This window comes from Aplidium turbinatum, chromosome 16 (genome assembly GCF_918807975.1).
Source record: "Aplidium turbinatum chromosome 16, kaAplTurb1.1, whole genome shotgun sequence".
Classification (NCBI taxonomy): Eukaryota; Metazoa; Chordata; class Ascidiacea; order Aplousobranchia; family Polyclinidae; genus Aplidium; species Aplidium turbinatum.
In genome coordinates, this window is record NC_137487.1 from 4,692,813 (window position 1) to 4,719,769 (window position 26,957).

Consider the following 26,957-nt stretch of genomic DNA (forward strand, 5'->3'; position numbering starts at 1 on the left):
ACGACGTTTTGTGCGAATTCCAAAAAGAGAACTAAACAAAAACCATTTCACTTCCTCTTGCAGTATGCTCTTCTGTGATGAAACTTTGTTTCTGAAAATTTACATCAAAATCGTTAAGTTACGCAATTTCAAATTTCTGTTTACATTTAAGTAATTTTCTAACTTTTGTTATTCATTAAAAAAATGCTAATAACCGTCTTCGGTCACTGTCGTTCGGTGAATTGGTAAGTTGCATAAAAATAAACAATAAACATTTGAACATCACACAAAAAACTAGTCTTAATGACCTTGTGTCTAATTGGTCTTGTCTGATTATTTTGACCAAGCTAACAACAGAAGAAAGCTCAGTAGGTTACAATTAGTTACCACGTTTGGAGATGTTATTGGTCACCATGTTGCTAAACAAATACTGTATTACTGTAATAAAAATAAAATTAATTTCATGAATAAAAAAGCATTTCAGTCGATTTTGGTGGTATAATGTAGTAGTAGTAAGCGCAGATTAATATTTTAGCATGTTTTGTGTTTTGAAAGCATTTATGAAAAAAAAATATTTAGAATAATATCTTCTTCTTCTTCTTTTATTGTCACACTTGATTCCAAGCATTGACTTCCACTTGCATGAAAAGTTTCCAAGATCCTCTGTTGTTTACTTTGTGAATTAGGTGTATGTTGATGTTATTTTGTCGGTTTGAATCATATAGAATAATATACAACTAGCTTCAAGTTCACTAAAACATAACTAAGTTATACAGGGATAGGTCCAGGCTTCACAACTTCATCACGAAAGTGACGCGTGGCATGGTGAAACATGGCCGCCATCTTCAAGCGAATTTTGTGTAAATTAAAACTTTCGTTTTAACAAGTTTGCTATAGTTTTTCACTGCTCAGCAAAGCAGAAAGTCATTTTATGTTCCTGGCTTTGCGTTGCTTTCTCAAGCGTATAAGAAGTACAAAAATATTTCACCAAATAACTTTAACCGAACTTTCTCTTTAGCGTCCACAAACATCAGATTAACGTAGAATTTTCCGAAAAGCATGTTTTTCCTGCCTAAGCTGAAGAAGCGTAACATAAATTTTTGTCAAACTTAAACTTCGAGTTCCAGGCGGTGCAGGTTTCATTGCATCAGAGGTTTTTCTACGCTTCGTGATAATCGCTCATGTCTTTAGTTTTGGAGTTGGTAAATATTTTCAGCGTGTATCAAATATGCCTCAGCAGCAGTGTTAGCAATTCTAAAGTGTTGAAATTTAATGATTTACAATACCGCTTGCAATATAGCATGTCTTCAAATGATTAATTTATCATCATTATTGAATAATGAAAGAATTTTTCGCTTCGACGAGTTACAGCAAACATGGAATACTGTGGAATGATAAATCATCGTATTTACAAAGTGTCAAATTTTGTGGTCATTACATAATTTGCTTGTTTTTGCATAAACCATAAAGTACAGTAGTATCACTTATTGAAGAGTTGTGTTGAATTAAAATTATTAATTATTTAAATGATTCCACAAAGTAGCTTTGATTTGTAGTTTTTGTATCGGAAAGAATGAAGTTTTAGAAAATTTTTAAACTTTTATTTGTATTTCAAGACAATTCTTGACTACGATGGAGTCAATGAAACAATAACTTTCAATAATTGTTCCGAAATTTTTCTAAAATTCAAATTTATTTTTTTACTCATGTTTGAGTTTTTTTAAAAGAAGTATTTAAGTAGGCTCCTGATAGAAAGAGCATCAGATACAATATCTCAAGAATTAATTTTCCAAATCTACAACACAAGAAAATAATTTGTTGCCAGTTTTTTTGTTTTATTGATTGAACAAAGATATACCAAAAGCTAAGTATCAATTCGAAGTAAACTTATCTCATAAAGAATATTTTCATTTTGCAAACTTTATTGTTTACAGTAAATAACTTATTTTATATAGCAAAAAGATTATAATTTTATAAGTTAATTACAAAGTAGCGCATTGAAAAAGAAGCCACATGGTTTAGAAAATAGTTTTCACATTTTAGGTAGTTATGTAAAGTTCTTTTCGACAAGATAAAACAAATTAGCTTCAAAAGATTTTCAGAAGTTTAGAAGTTATAGAAATAGGTCAGTAATGATAAAATGAAAAACTGTTTTGGTTCTTGCACCGACATAAAGCAGATTCAATGAAGCGTTGATAGTATGGTAATCACGTGTGAGCAATGAGCATAGCAAACTGTCTCCATAAGGTAAAGCTTTGAGGACTCTTTTGATCCAAATCAATCTGATATAACTATAAATTTCAGTAGACCATAGCCATACGAAGAGTTGCAGACGTCTCTTTCTAGAGCAGCGTACTGTTTGTAACCATGAGAAAAATCAAGGGCTTTTGTCGAAGGGCGCCACTCCACAATCGATAACATGCTTGGTGTCTTGTCAAAGACACAGCCACATGCTCTTGAACTGTGTCAAACCGGTGCCCTATCGAACGTCGAACTAGGGCTCTTACCACTTGGCTACAGTCGACAATCCACTGTGCTATTCTTACCAAATATTTGTGTTATACAACAGCCAAGTGATTAAATCTTACTTAAAATAAGTTCTTGTACTATTGGAATCGTTCCTTAGTGTTCATGTATCATGATCCATCTGAAAACATGATCTTGTTCTGCAATAGTCGAAAAACCTGCGGTTATATGAAAGTCCTACTATCTTTAATTCTCTTCAACACCAATCTCTTCATTACTGCCATCAACGCCACACACTTTCGTGGAGGAACTGTCTGGTGGAAACCGTCTACGAATTTTTCTGAAGAACGACCAGAGGTAGGTTACATGCGGAAGTATGTATATTTAATCCTCATGTTTTATATTGCACACATTGTGAGAACACACAGTACACTGCAATCATAGATGCAACACAACAGGAAGCAATGAAGGAATATATAACCTTCGAGTCAGCTGCTACCCTTATTTTAGCATCTCATTAAGTGCTTTTGCAAAACAGCTGCGTGCTCTGGAGCGGTGTCGAACTGATGTCCTTTTGAACGTTGCACAGATGTTCTCACCACTCGGCTACGCAGTCCAGAGCATATCGTCAGTTGACCTTGGTAAAAATAAAAACGGCAACAATTCTTATCAAATTAAAAAAGAGGGGGGTTTGCGACACTTTTTAACCTTGAATGGGCGTTAAGTCCACAAGGGATCCACGTAAAGTAGATACTTAAAGCATCTAAATATAGTGAAAAAGCTGTGTCCTTTGTATTCATTATAAATATGCTCTCTCCAAGCCTTTTTTCATTATACAGTGAGATCATTCTCCGATGTCTTGATGATGAAGCTGGCGTAAATGTTGGGGGAAGTAACTTTAATAACCTGAGGTATGCTGATGACACTGTCTTGGTGGCTGATTCGGAAGCAAAAGTACAAAATTTGTTGAACAAAGTAAATGAAAGAAGTAAAGAATTTGGAATGGAAATGAATGTAAAGAAAACGGAAACGATGGTAATCACAAAGAAAAAAGAAAATGAAATTCCAATTTGTCAAATTAAAATGAACGGAACAACTATAAAACAAGTAAAAAGCTTTCGATATCTTGGAACAACAATAAACTGGGACGCCAAAGATGATAAAGAGTTCAATATACGTATTGCTCAAGCAAAAGCCTCTTTCCAGCAAATGAAAACAATATTATGCAACAAGAACATATCTTTCGCAACCAGATTCAGAGTATTGAAGTGCTACATTTATCCAATTTTTACATATAATTCAGAAACCTGGACAATTACCAAATCAATTAATAAAAGAATAAATGGGTTTGAAATGTGGGCATTCCGAAAAATGCAGAGGATTTCCTGGACTGACAGAAAAAGCAACCAAACTGTTTTAAATCAAGTCAAACAAACAAACAATCTTCTAAAAAATATCAAAGAAAAACAACTTCAATTTTTAGGACACGTACTGCGAAAAGGAAAGTTAGAACATCTCTCTCTCACAGGCAAAATTGAAGGGAAGCGTGCCCAAGGCAGACAAAGATTAACATACTTAAACCAACAAACCGACAAAACTAACACCAACATACACCTAATACACAAAGCAAACAACAGAGAATCCTGGAAACTTTTCATACACGAGGCAGTCAATGCTTGGAATCAAGTGCGACAATAAAAGAAGAAGAAGATAAATAACAGAGTTTGAAGTGAACAGTGTGTTACTTTATGATGGCTAAAGCAAGAAACAGAAACAAATAAATAATACTAGAAAGACTTCTAAATCCATCAATTCATTAGTTGATCAAACTTGGAAGTATAGTATGGTGGAAAAGAAGATGTATCTCGTCGTGAGTTCTATGAATTGACTGGTTCAAATCCAAATACTATTAACGTGCACTAAAGGTCCTTCTTTAACAGAGACCATAAATAATGTCTCCTTTTCTTCAAATTAACACGTACTTTAAAGGGTAGACGTTAATATCTTAAAATTGATTAAAATATTTTTTTCACAATTCTTATCAAGGTCGACTATCGATATTCATATGTTTCTCGGCAATTGATACGTGCAGTTTATGAAAAGCATGATTGCCGCACCACCACGGTTAGCGGTGGATAGTTGTTGTTGATAGGCTATGTGAATAAAATTAAAAAAAAATAATAATATTTAAAAATTTGCGCACGATAATTTTGTTTTGAAATTGAAGTTCATTTTGCATGTTCAGTTGTTATGTGACAACATGGTAGTCTGTTCTGCCATGCCAGACAGATAATAGTTATTGCCTGATCTAGCCTCCTGAAGAAGTGAGTCGTGTCTGATTGACGAAACGTAAGGATAGATACGGATTATTATCTGAAACACCCAATGGTAGCGCCAGAAAAGCGTATCGTGTTATTGCATTCTTTCAGGCCTTGTTTTGCTTTTGGCACAAATGTTAATTATCAACACAAGTGACAAGTTGTGTATCGTTTGATTAATTATTATGCGTTATAAATGTCTTGAAAAGGCCAATGTTTTTTATTAACAAACAAAAACCGATGAGTATTATATGTGAAGTTTTAAATCAAATATAGTTTGTTTGTTTGTTTGTTTGTTTGTTTGTTTATCTTTATCCTGCATTGCGGGAAAGCGGACTTGAGCGCTATGCATCGGTGTACGCCTTTCGACATACACCTGACCCACGCTGCAGCCGACGGCAATGTCAGTTTCCGGTTGTCTACTCTACTTATGACTTAAATTTGGTACTACCCATTACTCGAAATCGATCACTAGGTAGAGGCAATTATCGTTAAGTTTCTTGCCCAGAGAAACAACAGCAAGTGCGGGTGGCTGGAGTCGAACATGCAGTCTCTAAACCCTTGGCAGCCTGTTTTACCTAAAAGGAGGATCATCAGAAGGTCCTTATTCAAATAAAATCTATTTGAATAAGGTTAATAATGGATTCTATTTGAATAAGGACCTTCTGATGATCCTCCTTTTAGGTGAAACAGGCTGTCAAGAGTTTTAGATAGTAATAACTATATTTGATTTAATTCGCTCTGCTTGGATTTTTGCTTGGCAATGAGAACTTTTTGTAGTATTAAGAGTATTTATTGTTTATGTGAAGTTTTAGATATGAAAAAGATATGTTTTGCAGCAGTCATATCTGGAGAATTGATGCTACATGACTTAAGTCTGTGGCATCACTTTCCGCAGAATCTTTGCGTTAATTACGGTGATTGATTGTAACAGCAGCAATAAATGATCTTGTATAACTGCATCTGCAAGATAACAAAATATAAAAGTTTTGCATTCATGTGAATTACAGCAGCTCGTATGTTTGTCTTGATAATGTTTTTACTGACAATCCCTTCATGAATATAAACCCGGTTATTTTCGTTGGCAGCCAACGGCGCCATTAAACTACTCAAACATGTCCAAAAATGCTTTTGATCAACTGTACTTCTTTGGATAAAATTTCTCATACTGCCTAGCATCGATATGTTGAAGAAGCCACTTTTCGTATTAGCAAAGTCACGCAATGAAATCACATGATATGTTTTAGTATAAAATACTGAACTGAAGTTTTTTTTTGTTATATTTACATTTAAGATCATTGGCCAAACGCAAAACTCCATAATTTGCAAATCGATATGCCATCCCGCAAACAATTTTGAAACTAGATACTATCCAGATTCCAGACGTTAAGCCAATACATGTACAAAAGCAGGCACCACACAAAAAGCTACTAAACCTTTAAAAATCGAAGAGGTTACTACCATGTAACGATAAAGACATAGACAATACTTGAAAAACGACAATAAAGCAATGATGTCTGAAATTTACTGAAGCAGCAATGCTTTGGTTGTCGACCAAAGCAAATAGGCAGCACGTTTATTCAATGCATTATGATCTAACTTGACTATGGAAATAGCTTTTCAAAAAGAAAACGTTAACACGTTTTACAGTAATTACAGACGGTTTGACTAAAAGGTGAAAGCTTTACCGAATTGGGCGAAAAAAATCTTGAATGTAATTTTTCTTCTATCGCAAAAAGAAAAAAGTTGCTTAAAGTTGGTTCAATCAAATATTATCATATATCCAGGGCCGTTAAAAGAATAATTGGGACCCGGTACCTGAATGAGACCCCCGGACCCCAAACCAAGACACTTTCTGAAAAAAGTTCTTGGACCCCTTATAAAAGTTTTGGGCCCCTAATATCATACCGGGCCCAGATCCAAAGGTTCCTCCTGGACCGCCCCCCTGTCCACGCCACTGCATATATTAAAATTTGTTTAACAGATATTTATTTTGTTGCGCAGATCCAGGTGGAATTCAATATTGGCTGGAGGCTCTCTTTTAGTACAAGCAGGTATTGTGACGATGAAATGATCCAGAACAAAGTCGTGCGGGAAGGAGAAGGCGATTGGGTAACGGAGGAGGGTGTGATCATCCCAGTAGAGTTCACTTGCACGGAATACGATTCGGTCTTCGATTGGATGACGGGATACAACCGTTTCAACTATATCGCTACAAAGACGTCTAACGTCACAATCTGGTACGATTTTTCAACTTTATGTCAGACGGAGTATGTCAGGTTTAGTTGTGGGTAGACGAGCTCATTTACTAACTAGTCATATTACACGTGGTTTGAATGTAACGTTGAATAGACAACCATCTCCTCCTAACAGAATTATTAATATTTAAAAAGTCCTCATTGCAATGATACAATAAGCTCGTTGCGTGTCTCACAACACAAAGATTGATTTTGAATGTTGCTCATTCAATACAATACGCACTTGCGCAACAGACTGACAAGTAAGCATTATTTACTTGTACTACAGAGATGATTTTTCCCTAGCGATCGTTATCAGCTAGAACATGTAAGAAAAACGTAGCCTATTGCGGTAAACGAGTAAACAGATAAACACAAAGTAAATGAAATTTTCAAATAAAGCAAACATACAAAACCATTAGCTAGCTACTCATGTGTAAAAAGGGCATTTTAATGTAATGCTAGATTATAATTTGTAGACTTACATGGATTTTATAATAGCTTCTGTTATTTTCTTGTGTAAACAACATGCATACAACACACACTTGAGTTGATTCTGGAAATGAAGCTGAGTGTTTAAATTTGATAGGCATGGAGATCTAAGCCGAGGACATTTCTTAATTTAAATCTGTTCGAACTAAACTTCCATAAACAACGCCACAAAACTACGAAATCCATATTGGATCTCCGAAAATGCAAAGCAATTTAAAGCTATATCGTAGAATTCATTTTTAGTTCAAACTTGCTGCTACAAATGAAACAAAGTACATTCTGGTGGGCTCACTGATCAATTAAAGGATAAGGCAACCACAACTAGGTAAATCCACAAATCTTTTAACCCCGCCAAACCTTTCACCACTTAAATGTTCTTCGACTTCAACCTTTTGGAAGTTGATTTATCTAAATTTTGTGGCTTTCAGACAATATCAATTGTTACTATGACGTTTGTAGATGCAACATTACCGCATTTCTTGTTTCTAGCTATTTTAAGGCTGATACAATCAAAGTGTATTGGTTGCCAGTCTTGCATAAACGTTGTAGTTTAAAAAATTAGCAGAAGCTTTTTTTGCAAAATTTACACTATGTTAACTTTTTCCTTCCGGGTGATGTTTCTCTTAAGGCATAAAAAAAAACAGAAAAAGGATAAAATTTAAATAGAAGTAAACCATTAGTAAAAATTCCGTTTATTCTTTAAATTAAACTCTTCATGCAGTTTTACATTTTCGTACACATTTCAACTTACCTTGTTTCATCCAATACAAAAAATTGAGCCTATTTCAAACAAGTCAGCAAGTAGGCCTAGTACATGTTGTTCCAACCTTGATTATTATTATTGAAGGTAAAAAAGGCTAATTTGCTGACCGGTTAAACAACAACAGCACCACTTACTTGGTGGTGATGCTGCTGCGTCTAAAACATACACACAAATGAACAGCGTATACGTCATTGTTTTCAAAATACTGATAACAGCACTTAACTAGCTTTAGTTTTTTAATAATTTGCTTTTAAATTACAACCCCAAGCTGAGTAAGTTCACCACCTCACATATCATATTATGTTCGTTACTTATTAAAGTAGCCTACAACTTCTGCCAATATTTGGACTGCTTTTTCAAATTCAATTTACATGATGAGCTGGTAAAAATCTTTTTACACAGCAGCAAAATTTGATAGTAAACAATTATTTCTTACAAATATTTTCAGATTCCTGATGAGGGCTTCAGTTATGCCGAAAACATTCGACTGTTAAAACTATTTGTAAATATGTAAAATATATTGTTCGTGTAGTTGTGTCTTGCCTGTCTGTTATGCAAGAAAGAGAACTCTCTCACGAAACAATATTATATTTATATATGACAAACAATACATACATTTGTCGCATAATTTTTGTTTAAAAAAAATTGTAGTTAGTTACTGGAACATGTTTGACTATCTTTGCTTTGCAATATTTGCAATGTTCTTTTACGCGTTATAGCAACGTTATTTTACGTTAACATCAGGAACGAGGGAAGATGCTGGGTTGCTGACTTGTTCTATACCGGATGTGAATGGAGCCTGTCAATCAAAGTTAACTTGGGAATAAGATCAGATACTAACCTCCCCAATTCATCGCCGAGATCATCATCAGCGCCGGTGATGAAGTAAGTGAACTGATGATGATTTGTGTTTTCATCGTAGTTAGCCTATTAACATGCTTGTGATGAGTTTCATAAAAATTAGGACACTTAGGGTCAAATGCACCAGCAGTGGATTATTCATGGATTGAGCATATCAGCCGATTAAGAAGTTTAACTTGCTCTCTTTACTTTTTCTTGATAGGCTACCTATAACTCGCTGATTAGAATTTCAGATTACTGATCCGAGATAAACTTTGCTCAAACTGATTATCGATAAACTAATCAGACGATTAGTGTAATCAGCTGCTTAAAAGATCCATTGTTGGTGTATCCAATCCTTAGTTAGGATTGAAAAACAACCTCTCCAAATGCGAGAAAAACATGTGCAAATAGTTTTTTTCTCGTTTACTCCACCAAATGAGCGGTATTGGGCAATAAATGTTTCAGCAGTCGATTTACGGTAAGAGGTAAAAATGTTTTCCCTAAAAACTAAGAAGTATTTTGAAGCAAGCACATCGCTCATTCAACTTGTTAACAACTAAATTGATTTGTTTATGAAGTGAAATGTGTTTTGCACATTATAGAACAAGGGTGGGCAACAGTTGACCCTCTGGCCGGGTCCGACCCCGGTGTAGCTTTTGTGCAACACGGGAAATAGTTTAAACTGCACCATGTAACCGCATGAAAATTTGGTGTTTTTTCCTGGTCGGCCGGATGCAATTTATGCCGCCGTGTATTCTTTATGTTTATATTGTATGTTCCAACGTATTTTTAAGACTATCAGTGTGTACGAAAAGAGTGGCTTACAGACCTAGTAGGCGTAGTTAATTATGAACGTGTTATGTACAAAGATAATGCTACGTACAAAGACAAATCAATGTGTGTGTGTGTGTGTGTGTGTGTGTGTGTGTGTGTGTGTGTATATATATATATATGTGTGTGTGTGTGTGTGTGTGTGTGTGTGTGTGTGTGTGTGTGTGTGTGTGTGTGTGTATGGTGTGTGTGTGCATATAGTGAAACTGTGTCATGAAGTGGTGTTGAAGTTTACAGCGCGATGCTTGATTGTTGATAGGCTACGCAATACGCATACCTACCCAAGTTTAAAATTTGAACAAGCAAAACTGTAGCTCATTTGATAATTAAACGCAAAAAGATTGTTGCTTAATGTCACAGTATTTAGGAATAGTGGACATGAGATTACTTTTTTAACTATGTCACTGTGCTCTGTAATCACCATATCATCATCGGCCCTGCCGGAAGAAGGCGTCACGCGTCGGCTACCGTGATTCTCCACAACGATCCATCGTCCATTGTTCTTATCAAATTTATAAAATCCTGGTTTGTCCATGTTAAAAGATGTTTAATTATTTCCCAACGTGGACGCCCCGGTGCCTCTGACCAAGTAGTCGCCCAATCATTGCTGAATGATCAATTGCGCGTTTGCGGTAGACATGCCTGATAAATGTCATTTGCCTTTTTATAGCTGTTCTAATGAGGGCGCCAGAGGTACTTCCAGAGCGTTTCGTTTCACGTAGGCTTAATTAGTTAAGTTAAACAAACTCAAGTTTAAGTTGTCCTCAGATAAAAGAAGGCAGAAACGCACTTGTCGCATTCTTTGATTGGGCTATAGTTATATATGTCTGATACCAGAAAAAAGCTTCATATTGAAAAAAAACAAGTTCAAATACTTGAATTTAAATTCGCCTACCCGCATGTTATTGAATAAACATCGTTGTGAACAGCCTCCGCAATATCACCACCTCATTTGGCCTGCCCACCTCTGTTATAAAGGATTGTGAAACTGTCGCAAGATTTTGAAATCTTATTGAGAGACTGCACAACTTTACTGCAGGCAAACATTTAACAAAAATTATTTAAATCTTTTTGTTGTCGTTAAATGAACCTTATTTAAAACGTAACTTCAGCTAAGCCAAAACATTAGTCAAATACGAAATTTGCATAAAACAAGAATAGGCTACTGTTGTCCTAAGCAAGCATAATAAGCTACGGAAACAAGGTTAATTTAGTCAAAATATGGCTCCAAGTCCTTCTACCACACTTTGGTCTTACAAATTTTATTAACTTTGGCGCCTCCTCTCATTTTTTCTGCATCCGCTATTGCCAAAGACGTGGGTATATTGGGTTCTGTAATTACTCCATTTGCCGCAAGCTACCTGACCCACTGTAGCTAAAATACGTAGGAGTGGTGATTGTTTCATGGTTTCGTTTGGCAATTTAAAACTTTGTACTGCACGAATGCTCAAAACAAATAAACGTTTTTTTACGGACAATGTTTCGTGATAAACTTAGGATGGCAGCCTGTGGCTGAGATACGATGGTAACTCAGCTGCTTTACATTTGTGTTTTAAAAGTTGCACTTAATACCTTGAAACCATGACAAATTTTCCAAAAATCAAACCAAATTATGTCATATTTGTATCTATTTCGTCTATTTATGTCTAAGGGCAGCTTCGAGTATTGATAAACCTTCTCTCATTCATATCCTATCTATGTCGTACATTTATGTTGTTCCACAAACGAAAACTATAGAATATTGTTTCATAAACAAAAGAGGCAACAATTAATTATTGGTAGAAGAGGCGTAGCCAGCGCAAAATTTCGGGAAAGAGAGCCAAACCAGTATCATTGCACACGTCAGTTAGCCCGGGAACGAGTCGGCAAAGAACGGGGGATCTTGCTGGTCTCCCTAGAAAATGTTGATAAAAATAACTCGTAATTTTTCATTTTGAGAGTACTTTTAGCCTAAATCAATAGTAAAACTCTGTCAAAATATGCCGTAACACAGGTTAAAATGTTTATTTGAAATATTTTGGGGGAGGGCGACAAATTCCCTTTTGCCCCCGACTACGCTCCTAATTGGTAGCAAATAAACCATTAAACACAGCTGCATGCAAGTAGGCTATGAGAACTAGCTGAGCCTTTCTTCCATCTTTACATCAAAAAGTGGATTTGTTTAAAATTTTCAAGCAAAGTGTTGATAAAAATATAGCTAAACCTAGATTATGCGATCAGATGCGGTTGCTGTCAAAGCCAGGACTCAACGCAGTTAACAGTAATGACAGACTAGTCTAGCCAATAACATACATGCACATTGCACATTGCAGAATCTTACACCAACATTGTTAAAAACATTTGGCGTACGTCGTTTTTCCTGTAGTATACTAAGCCTACACTACAAGTGTAATTTGTGTGAGACGAAATGCAAATGATAATAAAAATGCATATTGAAATTGTCTTTTTGATGCACACTCACATTCATCTTGCGTTACCGAAGCTCGAGAGAAGGGAAATTTCAATTGAAGACCTGAGTTGAAAAACTACTAAAGTTTAAAATACGACTTTTGAGAAAAGCAAAATAAACTTCTTTCAATGTTGTTTCTTTTATTTCTATGTAAACACCAGCGTGGGTTATATCGAAATTAAGCCGTTATTTTGGAAAGGCATTGACCATCTTGCAAAATACTTTTGGTGATAACTTAATTTCCACAAAATGTGACTTGGGCAGTTCTGCAACTCAGGTCCCAGACAGCAACTGAAACATAATCTAGTAAGACATTTTCAAAGTGACTCAACACCATCGTCCCCTTTTTTCTACGAGCTAATTCCTTTTGGGATCGCTGTGGCATCTTTCGACTTTCAACTCTTTCGATGATTTGTTTGTTCGTTTGTCACGCCGACAATCGCCGTGACGTTGCGGACACGGTCTACGTCAAAACAGGCTACGTCACACGGTCTACGCCACATCATCAGTTTGCAATCAACGATGATTGGGGAAGCACTAAAACACACTACGCACAGGAAATTCATATATCGTTTCTTTTATAAAGAAAGAATCCTATGACAGCCTTACACACTTTTTTGAACATGGAAGACTATATTGAGTGCGCTTCTGTGAGTAGATTTGTAGAGGACTTTCCAACGTAGATTTTAAATTTTATGCATCACTGATTGTTGTCATGGAGATAAATCTTGTGTTTACGACTTGTACGTGCAATTTTACCGAAGTGTCAGATATCATCTTGAGGAAGACACTCCTTCGGTTTTGCTTTGACTCAAAGCACAATGTGATAGGCTACAGCAGTACCTTAAATGAAACTAAAAGCTCCCATCAGATTTTGACTTAACGTTGCAAGACAGACACAGTTGTAAAATGCTTTTCAGTGAATAAATGAAACAAGTCGTCAAACTATGTCTTATTATACTATTTTTCATCTTCATCATTGTAACTTCAATAGGGTTTTTGTTTAAGTTAGATGCAAAACCAGATCTGAGATGCAAAGCCAGATCTGGCCTTTGCAAGCATGTAACATCAACCTATGTTGCGTTTTTTTTTGTTTTTTTTTGAGCACTTTCATGAAGCGATGAAGCTTCAAAAAAGCGAAGCTTGATTGCTACAATCTCTCTCTTGCAAGATCACAACGTGGAAGAAGATGAGACTTACCAACACTTGCGCTGTCTTTTTTGCCATAGAATCTGCAACTATGCAAGCTATTCCACGAGATGTCTGTAAGGACGAGGTTAGACGCAATGCCGAGATTCAGACTGCGACAGTGCGTAAAGAATTCAGTTCTCATCTTTCCTCAATAATGGGGAAGAAAAAAGAACTGGTTACTCACTCTTGTTATTATCCAAGACTGAGTACTATAGTAGCTTACCATGAGAGCCTTATTTTCTCATCTCTCGATGTTTGGCATCAAAAAGTATGAGGTCACTATTACCGACAGGCCTTTATTTACCGGAAGACCGGGTTATTGCAATTTGCAAGTTTTAGCCTACAGAACGTCTATTTTTGTTTTCACAGAATGCAAGCTGGGTGTCCTTTGACAATCAAACTTCCGACAAACGACCCGAACGGTGACACAGTGAAGTGCAGGTTTGCACAGGCCTATCGTGAATGTGGAGATGTCTGCATCCATTTCCCATACTTTTCATTGAGCGAAGTAAGAATTTTTGTTCTAAAGACCTAATAAACTACGCACCTGCACAGCTGAAATGAGAAAAATGTATTGAACCACATATTAAAGCCGTTATCAACAGTATGAAAATTTCCATTGCAAAGTTGTGAGCTACATGGTTGATGACGTTTGATGCATATATTGCACTAATGGACTAATTCTATTTGAATGAGAATCTTTTGATGATCCTCCTTTTAGGGTGAAACAGGCTGCCAAGGGTTTAGAGACTAATAACTATATTTGATTTTATTGCACTAATGCAATATTGCGCGACCTTGTTAATCTAACAAGGTGGTAAAAGTATTCTTTTTTTGAGAAAAGATAAAGGCAGACAAAAATTACGATTCGGGCATGACATAACAATATTATTCCATGGATGTGTTTGATTGGATGGTTGCTTTCTGTGTTAAAACGTGGTTAAGTCTTATAGGTGGTTTACAAACTGTCACACTCCGATTATTATCATTGGTATATGTCAAAATAATAAGGCAGTTTGCCAATTTACTAATGTGTGTTGAGCACAAAGAGAAGCAGACAAAGTCGTTCTTGAGCATTTGTAACTAGGCATGCACGTACAAGAAATATTACAATTGATAAAAGTCTAAAAGTCAAACAAAAGTTGTATAAAACCATAACATTGTTGGTAGTTGGTGACTGAAATATGTTTTCCACTTGCAGGATTGCGTGCTTACTTATAATGGAGGAGGAGCAGATACCTTAGTAACGGTGGCCATCATAATAGAGGATTATCCAACCCAACAAATAACTCTGGATAATGGCGGTGAACTCACCGTAGTGGAAACAACTGAACCTTTAAGCTATATACCGTTGCAGTTCCTTGTGATACGTACGTATTTACTCTATAGATATATATTTGTGAAGCTGAAAAAAGGCAAAACCAAAAGTATGTTTTGCCTCATTTTATGACATCATCAATCGTAATTATTTGATAGAAGCAATTGATAATGATGAGTTGTTAGTGAACCAACGTTTTCTAAGAAAGGGATTTTAAAGTATCCAGTTCAAACAGATACTTGTCTTTACATAATCACTGATATGCACAATAAACAGGTGAAATATCTCAAAAGAAGTTTACAAGCATGAGTTTAACATATGACTAACTTATTGGTTTTAAAGATCACTGATTAATTGTAAATTGCTGTAGGATGCAGTGGGTCTTCTGACAATGTAGGGCCTAACTGAAATATTCATAAAGCAACTGGAAATAATTCGCTTAACTTTTTCATTTGTTTTAGTGGAATCTTCAGTTAATCCTTGCACTTCTAAACCCACTTTTGTAAGCGGAACCCCTCCGGATGGTCAAGTAATATCAACTGTTACAGGAGCTACATTTTCGCTGGAGATTTATACTACCCCGTCAACGTCTTCAGAAAAGTAAGATTGAGCCATTCAACAGCCTGATTCTAACTTATTGATGAAATTTATTTGAATCATTAAACAATGTTCTTGTAGTTTTCTGTTTTCTGGTATCAACCAGTCGCTTATGTTCAGACATCTTTTGTGTCTATGTAGTGTTTATGTATCCCGCGTTTAAACGTTTCGTCCTAGCGTTAAGTAACATTACAACCTGGTGAGTTGCCCAAATCTTCATTATAAAATCAAACACGTTCTTTACTATCGAAAACTGCCGAATAACTCATCAACTGCAGTTTTCTTTGCAAACGATTGTAGCTCACAAGCAGGGCGGATTAAGGGGTTATGGGGCCCTGGGCTGAGCTGAAAGTGCTTATCCAGTTCTGCAGATAGTTTGTCAATTATGGCAAGATACACTTCAACTTTAAATTTATCTCTTGGGGAAAAACCGTTGGCTCTGTAGAGGCAGTGGCGTAGCTAGGCAATGTGCCGCCCGAAAATTTTGAAAAATTAGTTTGGATTTGGTGCATTCTGAGAGCATTTTCAACAAAAATGTGGGTATAAATATTCCTGTAAAATGGTGCTGTCCGGTGGCATAGCAAAAGGATAAGATCATGTTTTCTTGGGAATTTTTCGGTAACTTAATAAAGCTAAGTTTCTATGTTTTCTTGTTGCTAATTCCTGGCTGAGATATTTGAATGTTTGGTATTCGCAAAACTCGCTCTTTTAATGGAGTTTCGTTTAAAATTAGGCAAACTTTGTTTTGGAGACATAGAGACTGAAAGCATCATTCTCAATATCGTGACGTTACATGCGTGCCAAAGGGGATGGGTTGTAACCCCCAAACCCTTCCTCCCCCTTGGCTACGCCACTGTTTTGAACGTTGCCATTCTGTTTGCTTTTATTTTCCGTGTAATTTTGCATTATCAACAAAACAAAAAAAACTTCCTGTCTGACAGTGCCGCCCCCCAGACGTGCCGCCCGGGGCGGTCCGCCCCCCCCCCCTAGCTACGCCACTGTGTAGAGGGCTCATTAAAATGCCTATAACGTTGGGTTTGAATTCGTTTTGAAGATCCTGCGTAGGTGTTGGATCCACATTTCTTCTTACCTTTTTCTTCATACGTTTCAAAGTTGGATCTTTCACTTTTGACAAAGCTCATGAGACTTTGTGACAACTGTACTGCATTATTCAAACACAATCCACTTTTTTGAAACCTTTCCACAATTGCACTCCACATTTCAAGCAAAATAGCTGTCTCCAGTTGTTTCAACTTTTTTACAAATCCTTCTCCTTCGACTTTGCTCTCCCCAGATTGAGCATCATCAGTGGCCAATTCTTCAAGCGTTAAAATGGTCTCACTGTATTCTTTGTTTAATTAATGCACTGACTGCATCATATCTAGCTGATCATCTTGTATCAGATAATGTCTTTAAAACAGGCAAACCATCTAGGAATTTTCGATGGACTTGCCAACGATGAGTAGACGAGACGAGCCATGAATAAAGGCTTTGCAACAATTCAAAAAGCTCAGCGGCAGAACGGCATGTTTCTACAGCACATTTACCGATTAAATTAAGTGAATATGCTGTGCAAGGCACATAATGAGCTACACTACATTTCTCGCGCAGAAGAGCTTGAAGACCGTTATACTTGCCACTCATATTGGCAGCATTATCATAACTTTGACCGCGGCAGTCTTCAATGTTGATATTAAGCTTTTCCAAAAACTCCAAAACAATTTTAGTGATTTCTGCTCCTGTATGAGAGTGCATTGGTACAAATTTTAAAAATCGCTCGATTGGACCTTGTTTCGGAACGTATCGTATTATCACTGTCAGTTGGTCAACATGTTCTAAATCCGGCACATCTTATAAAGCCTACCCAGCTGCTTAGCCTACCAACCGACACGGCGGCGAAATGAAAAAACAGCGCAAGCCGTGTTTCCAGTACCGGTATTGAAATTTTTTTTTTCAAAAAAAATTCGTACCAATTCCAGATATGAAAGTAGCAAATAAATATGTTTTTTGTTAAAAAAATTGACTAACTGGAGCGGGGCAGGGGTGCTGCAGTACCGCAGCACATATGGGCCAGCCGCCCCTGCTTGTTTGAGATACGACTTAAAGCAGCAATCTCCAGCTGTGCAACTAAAAAATTAATAGATTTTTTTCTTTGAGGTGGGGCCCCCCAAAATTGGAGGCCCTGGGCTTCAGCCCAGTCCGCTCCCCCCCCCTTAACCCGGCACTGCTCACAAGTCTAAACTTGCTTTACATGTAACCTAAGCAGTATGAACTATTTTGAGAGCAGGCTGGAAATGAGCCGAGAAAATTAGGGTAAGCCAAATAAACAAAATCAGACGATTAAGCTTCAAACCTTCTTGATTGATTTATTACAAATAAGCCTTCAGGTGGTCTTCGAGACCACACGCAGCCTATGTGTTGTAGGCTACAATGGAGTGGGTATCTTAAAGCAATTAGGCCGAGTTGGACGTCAACTGCGGTCATTCAAAAGCAGCATGTATAGTACTGTACTATGATTATTAACAGATTTTGTTTGCCTTTCTTCACAAGACATATCCTTTAAATGTTTATTTATATTTTAGATTTTATGATGTTGCTTAATATAAATCGTTGTACAAGGAAAATTGAAAGGTTGGCTACTAATAAGGCCAAAGTAGTAAAGTATCTACGCTCAAGAATGCATTCTTATACGCTCACTATGCTTGCGCTGTACTCTTTTTCCTGTATGTGTATGTTTTATTATTTATATTTAATATAACTCAATATGAATAGAAAATAAATCAATAGTTTTTTTTTCAAGTCTAAACCTTAAACCATTTGACCAGGTTAACACGCACAATAGTAGGCCTATTTCAAAATTTTTTTTTAATATAATTTATGTTGTGGAACCGGTTTTCTTCCTATAGGATTCATCAGCACAACTGGATCGAAACGAAAAAATTACAGAAGATTACTATCAGCACAACTAGCCCAAAAAAAAAACGCAAATTTACATGTTAAATACATAAAAAATAAAAGTCACTGAATGTCCAAAACCTTCATATCCTTGCTTTATTCTTTTTCATTTCTTTTTTTTCTTCATAGTATTGTACAATTTTTTCTTCATAGTATTGTACAATACTATGAAGAAAAAAAAGAAACGAAAAAGAATAAAGCAAGGATATGAAGGTTTTGGACATTCAGTGACTTTTATTTTTTTATTTATTTAACATGTAAATTTGCGTTTTTTTTGGGCTAGTTGTGCTGATAGTAATCTTCTGTAATTTTTTCGTTTCGATCCAGTTGTGCTGATGAATCTTATAGGAAGAAAACCGGTTCCACAACATAAATTATATTAAAAAAAAATTTTGAAATACTATTGTGAGTGTTAACCTGGTCAAATGGTTTAAGGTTTAGACTTGAAAAAAAACTATTGATTTATTTTCTTAATGAATGCTTTCTGTGTTAGGTTGATCGCCCATTTGAGGAAGTGTCATAGTACCTGATCACCTTTACCAGTTAGTTTTTCTCACTTTTGATCAATATGGATATATGCATAGCTGAAGCAGTTATATCAAAATAAGCAAATTTTTCAGTTATAAGTTTTGGAATATCATTTTAACTGTGGGTGGTTGGCACAAGAACAGAATGAAGCATAATAAGCCTTAGACTCCTGATCCTGTGTAGCTTCAGGACAGGGCCAACGTGGACCTGCTTGTTGTGAGAAAGTGGTTTCATCTTTTATAATTTTAATTTTATCTTTTCATAGCAATTTATCATTTTTATTTTTTCAGTTTCATAAGTAGCTATTAGGTATTTCATATGACCTTTCAACTTTCATTCTTTTCATTTAGTCTACGTAGGCCTACAGTATATCCCTCATGCTTAAATGCAATTTGAGTTGAGGCAAGTTCAAACAAAAATTTCATGACTCTAATCTAAAATTATTTTGATCATTTATATCTTAGCATCACCGAAGTAACATTCCAGTATCCTTATGGAGCCTCTAAATCCTCCCTGGAAACCCTTCCAGAAAATGTCTACCGTGTCAACATCTCCTGGGTTCCAACCTTTGATCAACTTGGAAGTAACATTATCTGCTTTACATCAAAAGACTCAGCCGGGTAAGAAATAGAAGACGTATCATGAGAATATAGCAGTGGGATGGCGCAGCGGGTAAGGCGCTCGCTTTCCAATGATGCAATCCTGGTTCGACTCCCTGCTTATGCTGGTTGTTGACAAAACACCGCTCGCCTCTACCCAGGGTGTAATAAATTGGGTTGGCGTAGTTGCTTAAGGAAAGGCGGCCGAGAGAAAGGAACTGGCCACCCTACTCTCGTTAGTACCGAAGGCTTAGTATAATGAGAACCTTATCTTCTCATCCCCCGATGCTTGGATTCAAGTGTGGGACTCACCTTTTTATCATGAGAATTTACATTCGGTTTTTATCTTGTTGTTTTGTTCAAACTCGTTCTATTTTCTATCATGCATAACTTAAAATTAGAGTGAAAAGCATCGGTTTAAAATATATAGAAATGTAGTAGCATAGAAGACGCTTTACGAAAATTCATATTTGGTTTTGATTTAATCGTTTTGTTATTTTCTGTGATGCACAACTTAAAGAGAGTGGGTGGTATAATTGAAAATGTCGAGGAATTGTAGGCTAAATACCAGTAAAGACTGCATGTTGGACCTACAACATGTTCATACACAACTTTTTTATATTCTACAGATTCGCATCTGAGCAACGGTGTCTCACTGTCTTTGTTGGAGGTTTGTAGTTAGAATTGCATTACATTATCTTGATTTAAGTATGATGTTTCTACTAGTTGCTTGATATTAGCCTATTTGAATCCCGTGTTTGAACCATGGGCTTGAATCTTTTTTTTTATCAGATACACTTGTTATAATTTGTTCTGACAAGGGTGTATATTAATTCGCTTAAGCAATAAAGAAACTGCCTTGAAAAAACGTACGGTAGCCTACTCGAAAAATCTCCGTAAGTGAAAATTTGTGGATGATGCATAAACCTATAGCCTATGGCCTAGCTGATATTTTAACACACTTCGTACATTTGTGATGCCTCTGACCGCTTTGCATTGTTTAAAATTTCATTAATATAATAATCAATTGTGTTGATGTTTTGCAAGAAGCCTGCTTTAGAAAAGTTTTACATGTAGCCTATTCTGGTCTTTTTGAGATGTATGAAAACAAAATAAAATCCAGCGTCACAGAGAGGTAGGCTATATCGTTACTCAAAAAGTATAGTTGATGGGAAAAATGATTACATTTTAGGCACAACATCCCAGACACTAACAAAAAAATTTGTTTTTGACCTGGGTTATCCATTTGTGGTATAATTAGAGTTAAGTTTTTGATTCTGAAGTAATTTTTGCAATAGCCTATCAAAAGTGTGAGTAATAAATATCAGTCGAAATGTGTGTTTTGTAGCTGATTTGATTTCTTTATTGTCTTACTTTAAATTAAGGTTCCTTTGATTTAAAAACAGAGTTGCATTGGTCATTTAATCAAGACTTTAAAACTCATGGGGCAAACCCTCAACTTCGAGATATTTTTTCACCAGTTAACTAGGGTAGGCTACATAGCAATGTAAGTAGCCTAATACACAAAGGTAGATAAGTGCAGTTAGTGCACACTGCACATATGTCAACCAGCAGATAAGACGCTGACTCCTTTTTATTGAGTATTATGTGTAGTATGTTCATCACTGATGACCCAGCAAACATCACAGTATTGCGCCAATACTGTATTTGTATCGGCGTGTATCGGGTGTATCGGTAACGTTTGCACTGTATCGGGCCAATACCGGCAACGTACAGTATTGTATCGGCAAAATGGTACAGTTTGTCTGATACAAAGCCTGTATCGGGCCGATACAATGTTGTAAGGGCAAAACTGTACCGTTTGTGTAAGGGCAATGCGGTATTGGCACAGTACAGTTTGGTAACAGTAAAACTGTACAGTTTGTGTAAAGGCAATGCGGTATTGGCACAGTACAGTTTGGTAATGGCAAAACTGTACAGTTTATGTGTAAGGGCAATCCAGTACTGGCACAGTACAGTTTGGTAATGGCAAAACTGTACAGTTTATGTGAAGGCAATCCGGTATTGGCACAGTACAGTTTGGTAACAGCAAAACTGTACAGTTTGTGTAAAGGCAATGCGGTATTGGCACAGTACAGTTTGGTAATGGCAAAACTGTACAGTTTGTGTAAGGGCAATCCAGTACTGGCACAGTACAGTTTGGTAATGGCAAAACTGTACAGTTTGTGTAAAGGCAATCCGGTATTGGCACAGTACAGTTTGGTAATGGCAAAACTGTACCGTTTGTGTAAGGGCAATCCAGTACTGGCACAGTACAGTTTGGTAATGGAAAAACTGTACAGTTTATGTAAAGGCAATCCGGTATTGGCACAGTACAGTTTGGTAATGGCAAAACTGTACAGTTTGTGTAAGGGCAATCCAGTACTGGCACAGTACAGTTTCGTAATAGCAAAACTGTACAGTTTATGTGAAGGCAATCCGGTATTGGCACAGTACAGTTTGGTAACAGCAAAACTGTACAGTTTGTGTAAAGGCAATGCGGTATTGGCACAGTACAGTTTGGTAATGGAAAAACTGTACAGTTTATGTAAAGGCAATCCGGTATTGGCACAGTACAGTTTGGTAATGGCAAAACTGTACAGTTTGTGTAATGGCAATCCGGTATTGGCACAGTAGTCTACTGTGTGGTAATGGCAAAAGTGTACAGTTTGTGTAAGGGCAATCCGGTATTGGCACATTACTGTGTGGTAAAGGCAAAAGTGTACAGTTTGTGTAACGGCAAAAGTGTACAGTTTGTGTAAGGGTAATCCGGTGTTGGCATCGTATTGTGTGGTAAAGGCAAACCTGTAGGCTTACAGTTTATAATGGCAATCCGGTGTAGCAATGGTACAGTACAGCTTGGTAAGGTGTTGGCACAGTACAGCCGATATTGGCACAGTACAGTTTGGTAAAGGCAACATTGTACATTGTAGCTACAGTTTGGTTGCAAATTATTGGGCTTGTTTTTGTGTTGATTTGGCTGTTTTGGGCTTGTTTTTTAGATTCACTTGCTTGTTTCAATATCACATCGTTTTAATTTCAGGTTAAAAGGTTGCTTTGTGCATTAATCAAAATAAGCTGGTTATGTTTCAAAGTCTTTTCTGTATCTTGTAGTCATTGCAACCACTGTGATTATGTATGCACAGTTGCACACCAACTGAAAAACAGGACATCTAACATATAAAATTTTACATTTTTATTGCTTTAAAAAAAAAACTCAGACATGGGAATCGAACACAGAGCACATTTTCATGAATAAAATCGATTTAGAAAAAGAAAACATCAGACATGGGAATTGAACACAGAGCACATTATCATGAATAAAATCGATTTAAAAAAAGAAAACATCAGACATGGGAATTGAACACAGAGCACATTATCATTAGTAAAATCGATTTAAAAAAAAAGCAACATGCGTGGGAATCGAACACAGACTACATTATCATTAGTCAAATTGATTAAAAAAAAACTCAGTCATGGGAATCGAACACTGAACTGTTGAAGATTACTTAAAAAGAATCACTCTTTACAGACCACAATAGAAAAAATATTTATTTGTTGCTTTTTATAAGTAAACCAAGTTATAAAATAGAAAAGCCTGTAGTTTCTAACTAAGGTTCGTACTTAGATTAATACATCACCTATCAGCATCACTCGTTCGTACAGAACCCGTCCTAGGTCGGAGGGTTCGATACCAAGTTCGTTCTTAGGGTTTTTACCGGTGGTTACGTCATAACATCCGTTCTTACAAGTTCGTACCGACGATTCTTACATCATAAAATCCGTTCTTACCAGTTCGTACCCAAAGTTCAGACCAAACAACCTTATCTTCGGTTCGTACCACAAAGGCTCTTTTTCCACTTTTACCACAAAGGGACCCGATATAACACCGCATTGGCCCTATACCGGCCCGATTAGGGTATGGTATAGGTACAAATACCGGTTGGGTAATGTCATCGTGCCGGCAACTGTATTAATACTGTATTGGTCCAGTATAGAACTTGTTTGCACTTTCTTACCGGGCCTGTATAGCTTATACTGTATCGTGCCAATAAAGGGACTCGATATAACACCGCATTGGCCCTATACCGGCCCGATCAGGGTATGTTAAAAGTACAAATACCGGTTGGGTAATGGCATCGTGCCGGCAACTGTAGTAATACTGTATCGGCCCAGTATAGAACTTGTTTGCACTTTCTTACCGGGCCTGTATAGATTACTGTATCGTGCCAATAAAGGGACCCGATATAACACCGCATTGGCCCTATACCGGCCCGATTAGGGTATGTTAGCTGGGGAGACCCAGATGGTTGTAAATATCTACAGTTTTTGTTTACCATGCATTCCACAACTGTTTTGTTGTATTTGCTAGGAACGTCTTCTCCTTGCAAAGTGAACAATGGGGGATGCAGTGACGTTTGTACAACCGTTTCCGAAACCACTTATGTATGTGCTTGTCCAAGACCATGTTGGTTTCTTGATGAAGATGGACGAACTTGCAGACGTAAGAAGGAAACCTATTGTAGCCGATACTTCTCAAGAAAGATTTTTTATCTCTGTGTTTGTGAAAATTTTGTTGAAACATCTGAAAATGATTTTCAGATTTCTTTTTTAGTATTGTCAAAAACATTAAGTTTTTAGTTAAAACATCAACTTTAAAACTAAATTTATCTTTATTAAAAACATACGGACAAATTTTCCGTTTAATCGGCTAAATAAAACTCTTTTCTCAAATGGCCCAATATAAAATTGCTTATTTAACTCCAAATTACATGCAACAAAACTGATTTATAGTTAAACCTAGCAAGTACTTTTAACTTCAGATTACGCACTTTCAGGTTTTTTGTACACAAATAAAATTAGTTTTAAATTATATAAACCCATGATTAAAATACCACTAGAATGCATCTTTGATTAGGTTTGTAGCCTACATTAGACAAAGTTAGCTCGTTATCGTACTTTTTATATTTGAATGTTATGTCTTTTTTTGATTTTTGTAAAGTAGACTAAAGCTTACAGTTATTTTAGCATATACTATAAGTGACTTATCGATATTTTTCATTCTACAACAGCAAACCTTGAATTGGTCTGTGAAGCTAACTCGATGACAGTTACTCTTCCAACTTGTGCTGTCGATAACCCTCTTGTCACGCTTGGGAGCACATCTGTGACGTCAACATTTATTCCCGAAGAATGTCGAATACAAAGTGAAAATGATGTTTATGCTTTCACGATGGAGTACAATCAATGCAGCATGAGAATTCAGGTTAGGACTTCTATGTGAGACAAATTATTCCAAGTTTTTGCGCAGGTGATGGAAAGCCAGGTCAGTAGGCTATATATTTGTCCAGCGCTGCTATGCCATACACAGTACAGTACACACCATTTGGTGCTTTGTAGACGGGGCACTCAAAAATGACAGGGTCAGTAGCTTACCCATTTGCGCCGCATTTACAAATCAAAATCTATAGAATGTCCTTGTGTAGTTTATTAGAAGTTGTATTTGAAACAGAATTTGCATTGAAAATTGCAAAAACAAACCAGGAAAAAAATTCCAACTAAATTTAGAGAACAATTCTTTGACTTAATTTGCTTAACCCTGCCTAGTCTATCTACAATTGCGAAACAAGACTATGCTATATGCTACAATGTCAATGCATAAAATGTATTTTTTATTGAAACTTTGGACACAAATGTTATATGTTTTGAAAGGCCTCGTCGTACCACGAAAGCTTTGTAACCATTAGACTAAACCACGAATGGGTAGGTTAAACTACCACCCGTTGGCCAGGTCCGATCCTTTTTTGCTAATCTGGCCCAATAACAATTCTGCACGTCTTGCTATCAGCCAATCAGAATAAGCAAGGACAGCCAGGAGACTTGCAACAACTAAATAGTTTTTGATGTTAATTTAGCCCATGTTTTAAATCTTAAACAGTTTTTGGCCACCAACTTTAAATGTTTGACCATCCCCGCATTAGACTAACTGTGTTGTGTAGCTTATTTCGTAACAACGGTTGTGAAGCTCTTCAATTTTAGGAAACATTTTGGGAAATCAAATATTGGAATGTCATTCGACTTTTTGCAAATGGCGGATCTGATGATGAAACTCAAAACTCAGATTCCCCTATCACCCGCGGAGCGTGGTAAGAAGCCATCTAGAACAAACCATAATTCTTGAATTATTGAAATAGCGAGAACTTGGTTTATACACTTTATGTTTAGTAAATAGTCTACTCTGATACCTATTTTATAGCTATTTGTTCATATTTTCAAAGATGAAATTAATGATTTTTAATTGTTTATTTTTATGTACCATTTTTTTTTTAATTTAATGGGTTCTGCGAGCCATTGAATTATTTCATGTGAAAATGCAGCCCACTATAATAAAAAGTTGGACATCCCTGCTTTATACTATAAAACAATAATAATACTATTAATAAGCGAAGCACTAGATTGAAGTGTATCAGACTGTACCGATCGATCGTAATTGGGTAACAACCCGACTCTACGAATGAACAAACAAAAGAAACAATTGTAGATGTGACAACTCTCCAAGCGTCCATTTGATTAACAAACCTCATGTTCGCCATCCATTCAGTTCATATAGCTCCATTATAATTAACGTACAGCAGCACTTTACAACAAGTTAAACTTCATTCAGTCAACCTTGGGTCTGTGTCAGTAGAACAGACCGCAGACCACATCGTCGTACCATCTTGCTCTCTGGTAGCCTAGCTGCTTTCTGGTAGCCTTCCAGCTTAGTCCGGGAACATCGTGAATCTGGGGTGGTAAAAGGATAGACTCTCCCCAGAGGCTCATACAACGACGAGTAGCAAAACACTCTACAAGCATATAAAAGGTTAAGCTTACAAAAAGGCTTTCTCAGACTGCGGATAATGATCCAACCAAACTATCGCTTTGATACTTTTATTCTTCTGTAGTATTTTCAAAGGCTCAAATCGAACACACTGATAACCTACATACGCTTTTTATCTTTTTTAACGATATGAAGTAGCCTATACCAATGTCAGCGTATGCTCTCCGTAGAAACACAGGCTTGCAGTCGAACCACCACTCACAATACTTTTTCCGCAATAAAGTTTGTGCATTAATTGTAACTGTTTTCCTGCATGCAGGTACTTTGTTCCGGTTTCATGCAGCTTTTCAAAGCTTGGTAACCTGACAGCGTCATTCCAGCCAATAGACAGAACGGTGGATTTATTAGATGTTCCTGGATTGGGAGAATTTTCGTTTTTCTTGGACTTTTACAACAGTTCTTCATTTGACGTAAGAGAGTTTGACTTTGTAATTAGGTTGAGGTAATCTTCCAAATTACATTTCATAGGATCTCAAATGCTTTTTATAATCCGTCATTTCATATTCAGCTT

The 26,957-nt window shown here is 36.5% G+C and overlaps 1 protein-coding gene across 1 annotated transcript in view; it reads left to right on the top strand.

The window, feature by feature from the left end:
- Positions 1–2,553: 2,553 nt before the first annotated feature.
- LOC145785394 (uncharacterized) overlaps positions 2,554–26,957 on the top strand; it is a 30,711-nt gene continuing 6,307 nt past the window's right edge. The window contains exons 1-12 of the mRNA XM_082597050.1: positions 2,554–2,802; positions 6,768–7,003; positions 9,000–9,140; positions 13,939–14,077; positions 14,771–14,939; positions 15,349–15,487; positions 19,432–19,587; positions 20,196–20,236; positions 23,939–24,070; positions 24,639–24,832; positions 25,606–25,712; positions 26,706–26,856. Of these exons, the coding sequence (XP_082453176.1) occupies positions 2,611–2,802; positions 6,768–7,003; positions 9,000–9,140; positions 13,939–14,077; positions 14,771–14,939; positions 15,349–15,487; positions 19,432–19,587; positions 20,196–20,236; positions 23,939–24,070; positions 24,639–24,832; positions 25,606–25,712; positions 26,706–26,856 (1,797 nt within the window). The 5' untranslated portion in view covers positions 2,554–2,610. The remainder of the gene's footprint in view (positions 2,803–6,767; positions 7,004–8,999; positions 9,141–13,938; positions 14,078–14,770; positions 14,940–15,348; positions 15,488–19,431; positions 19,588–20,195; positions 20,237–23,938; positions 24,071–24,638; positions 24,833–25,605; positions 25,713–26,705; positions 26,857–26,957) is intronic.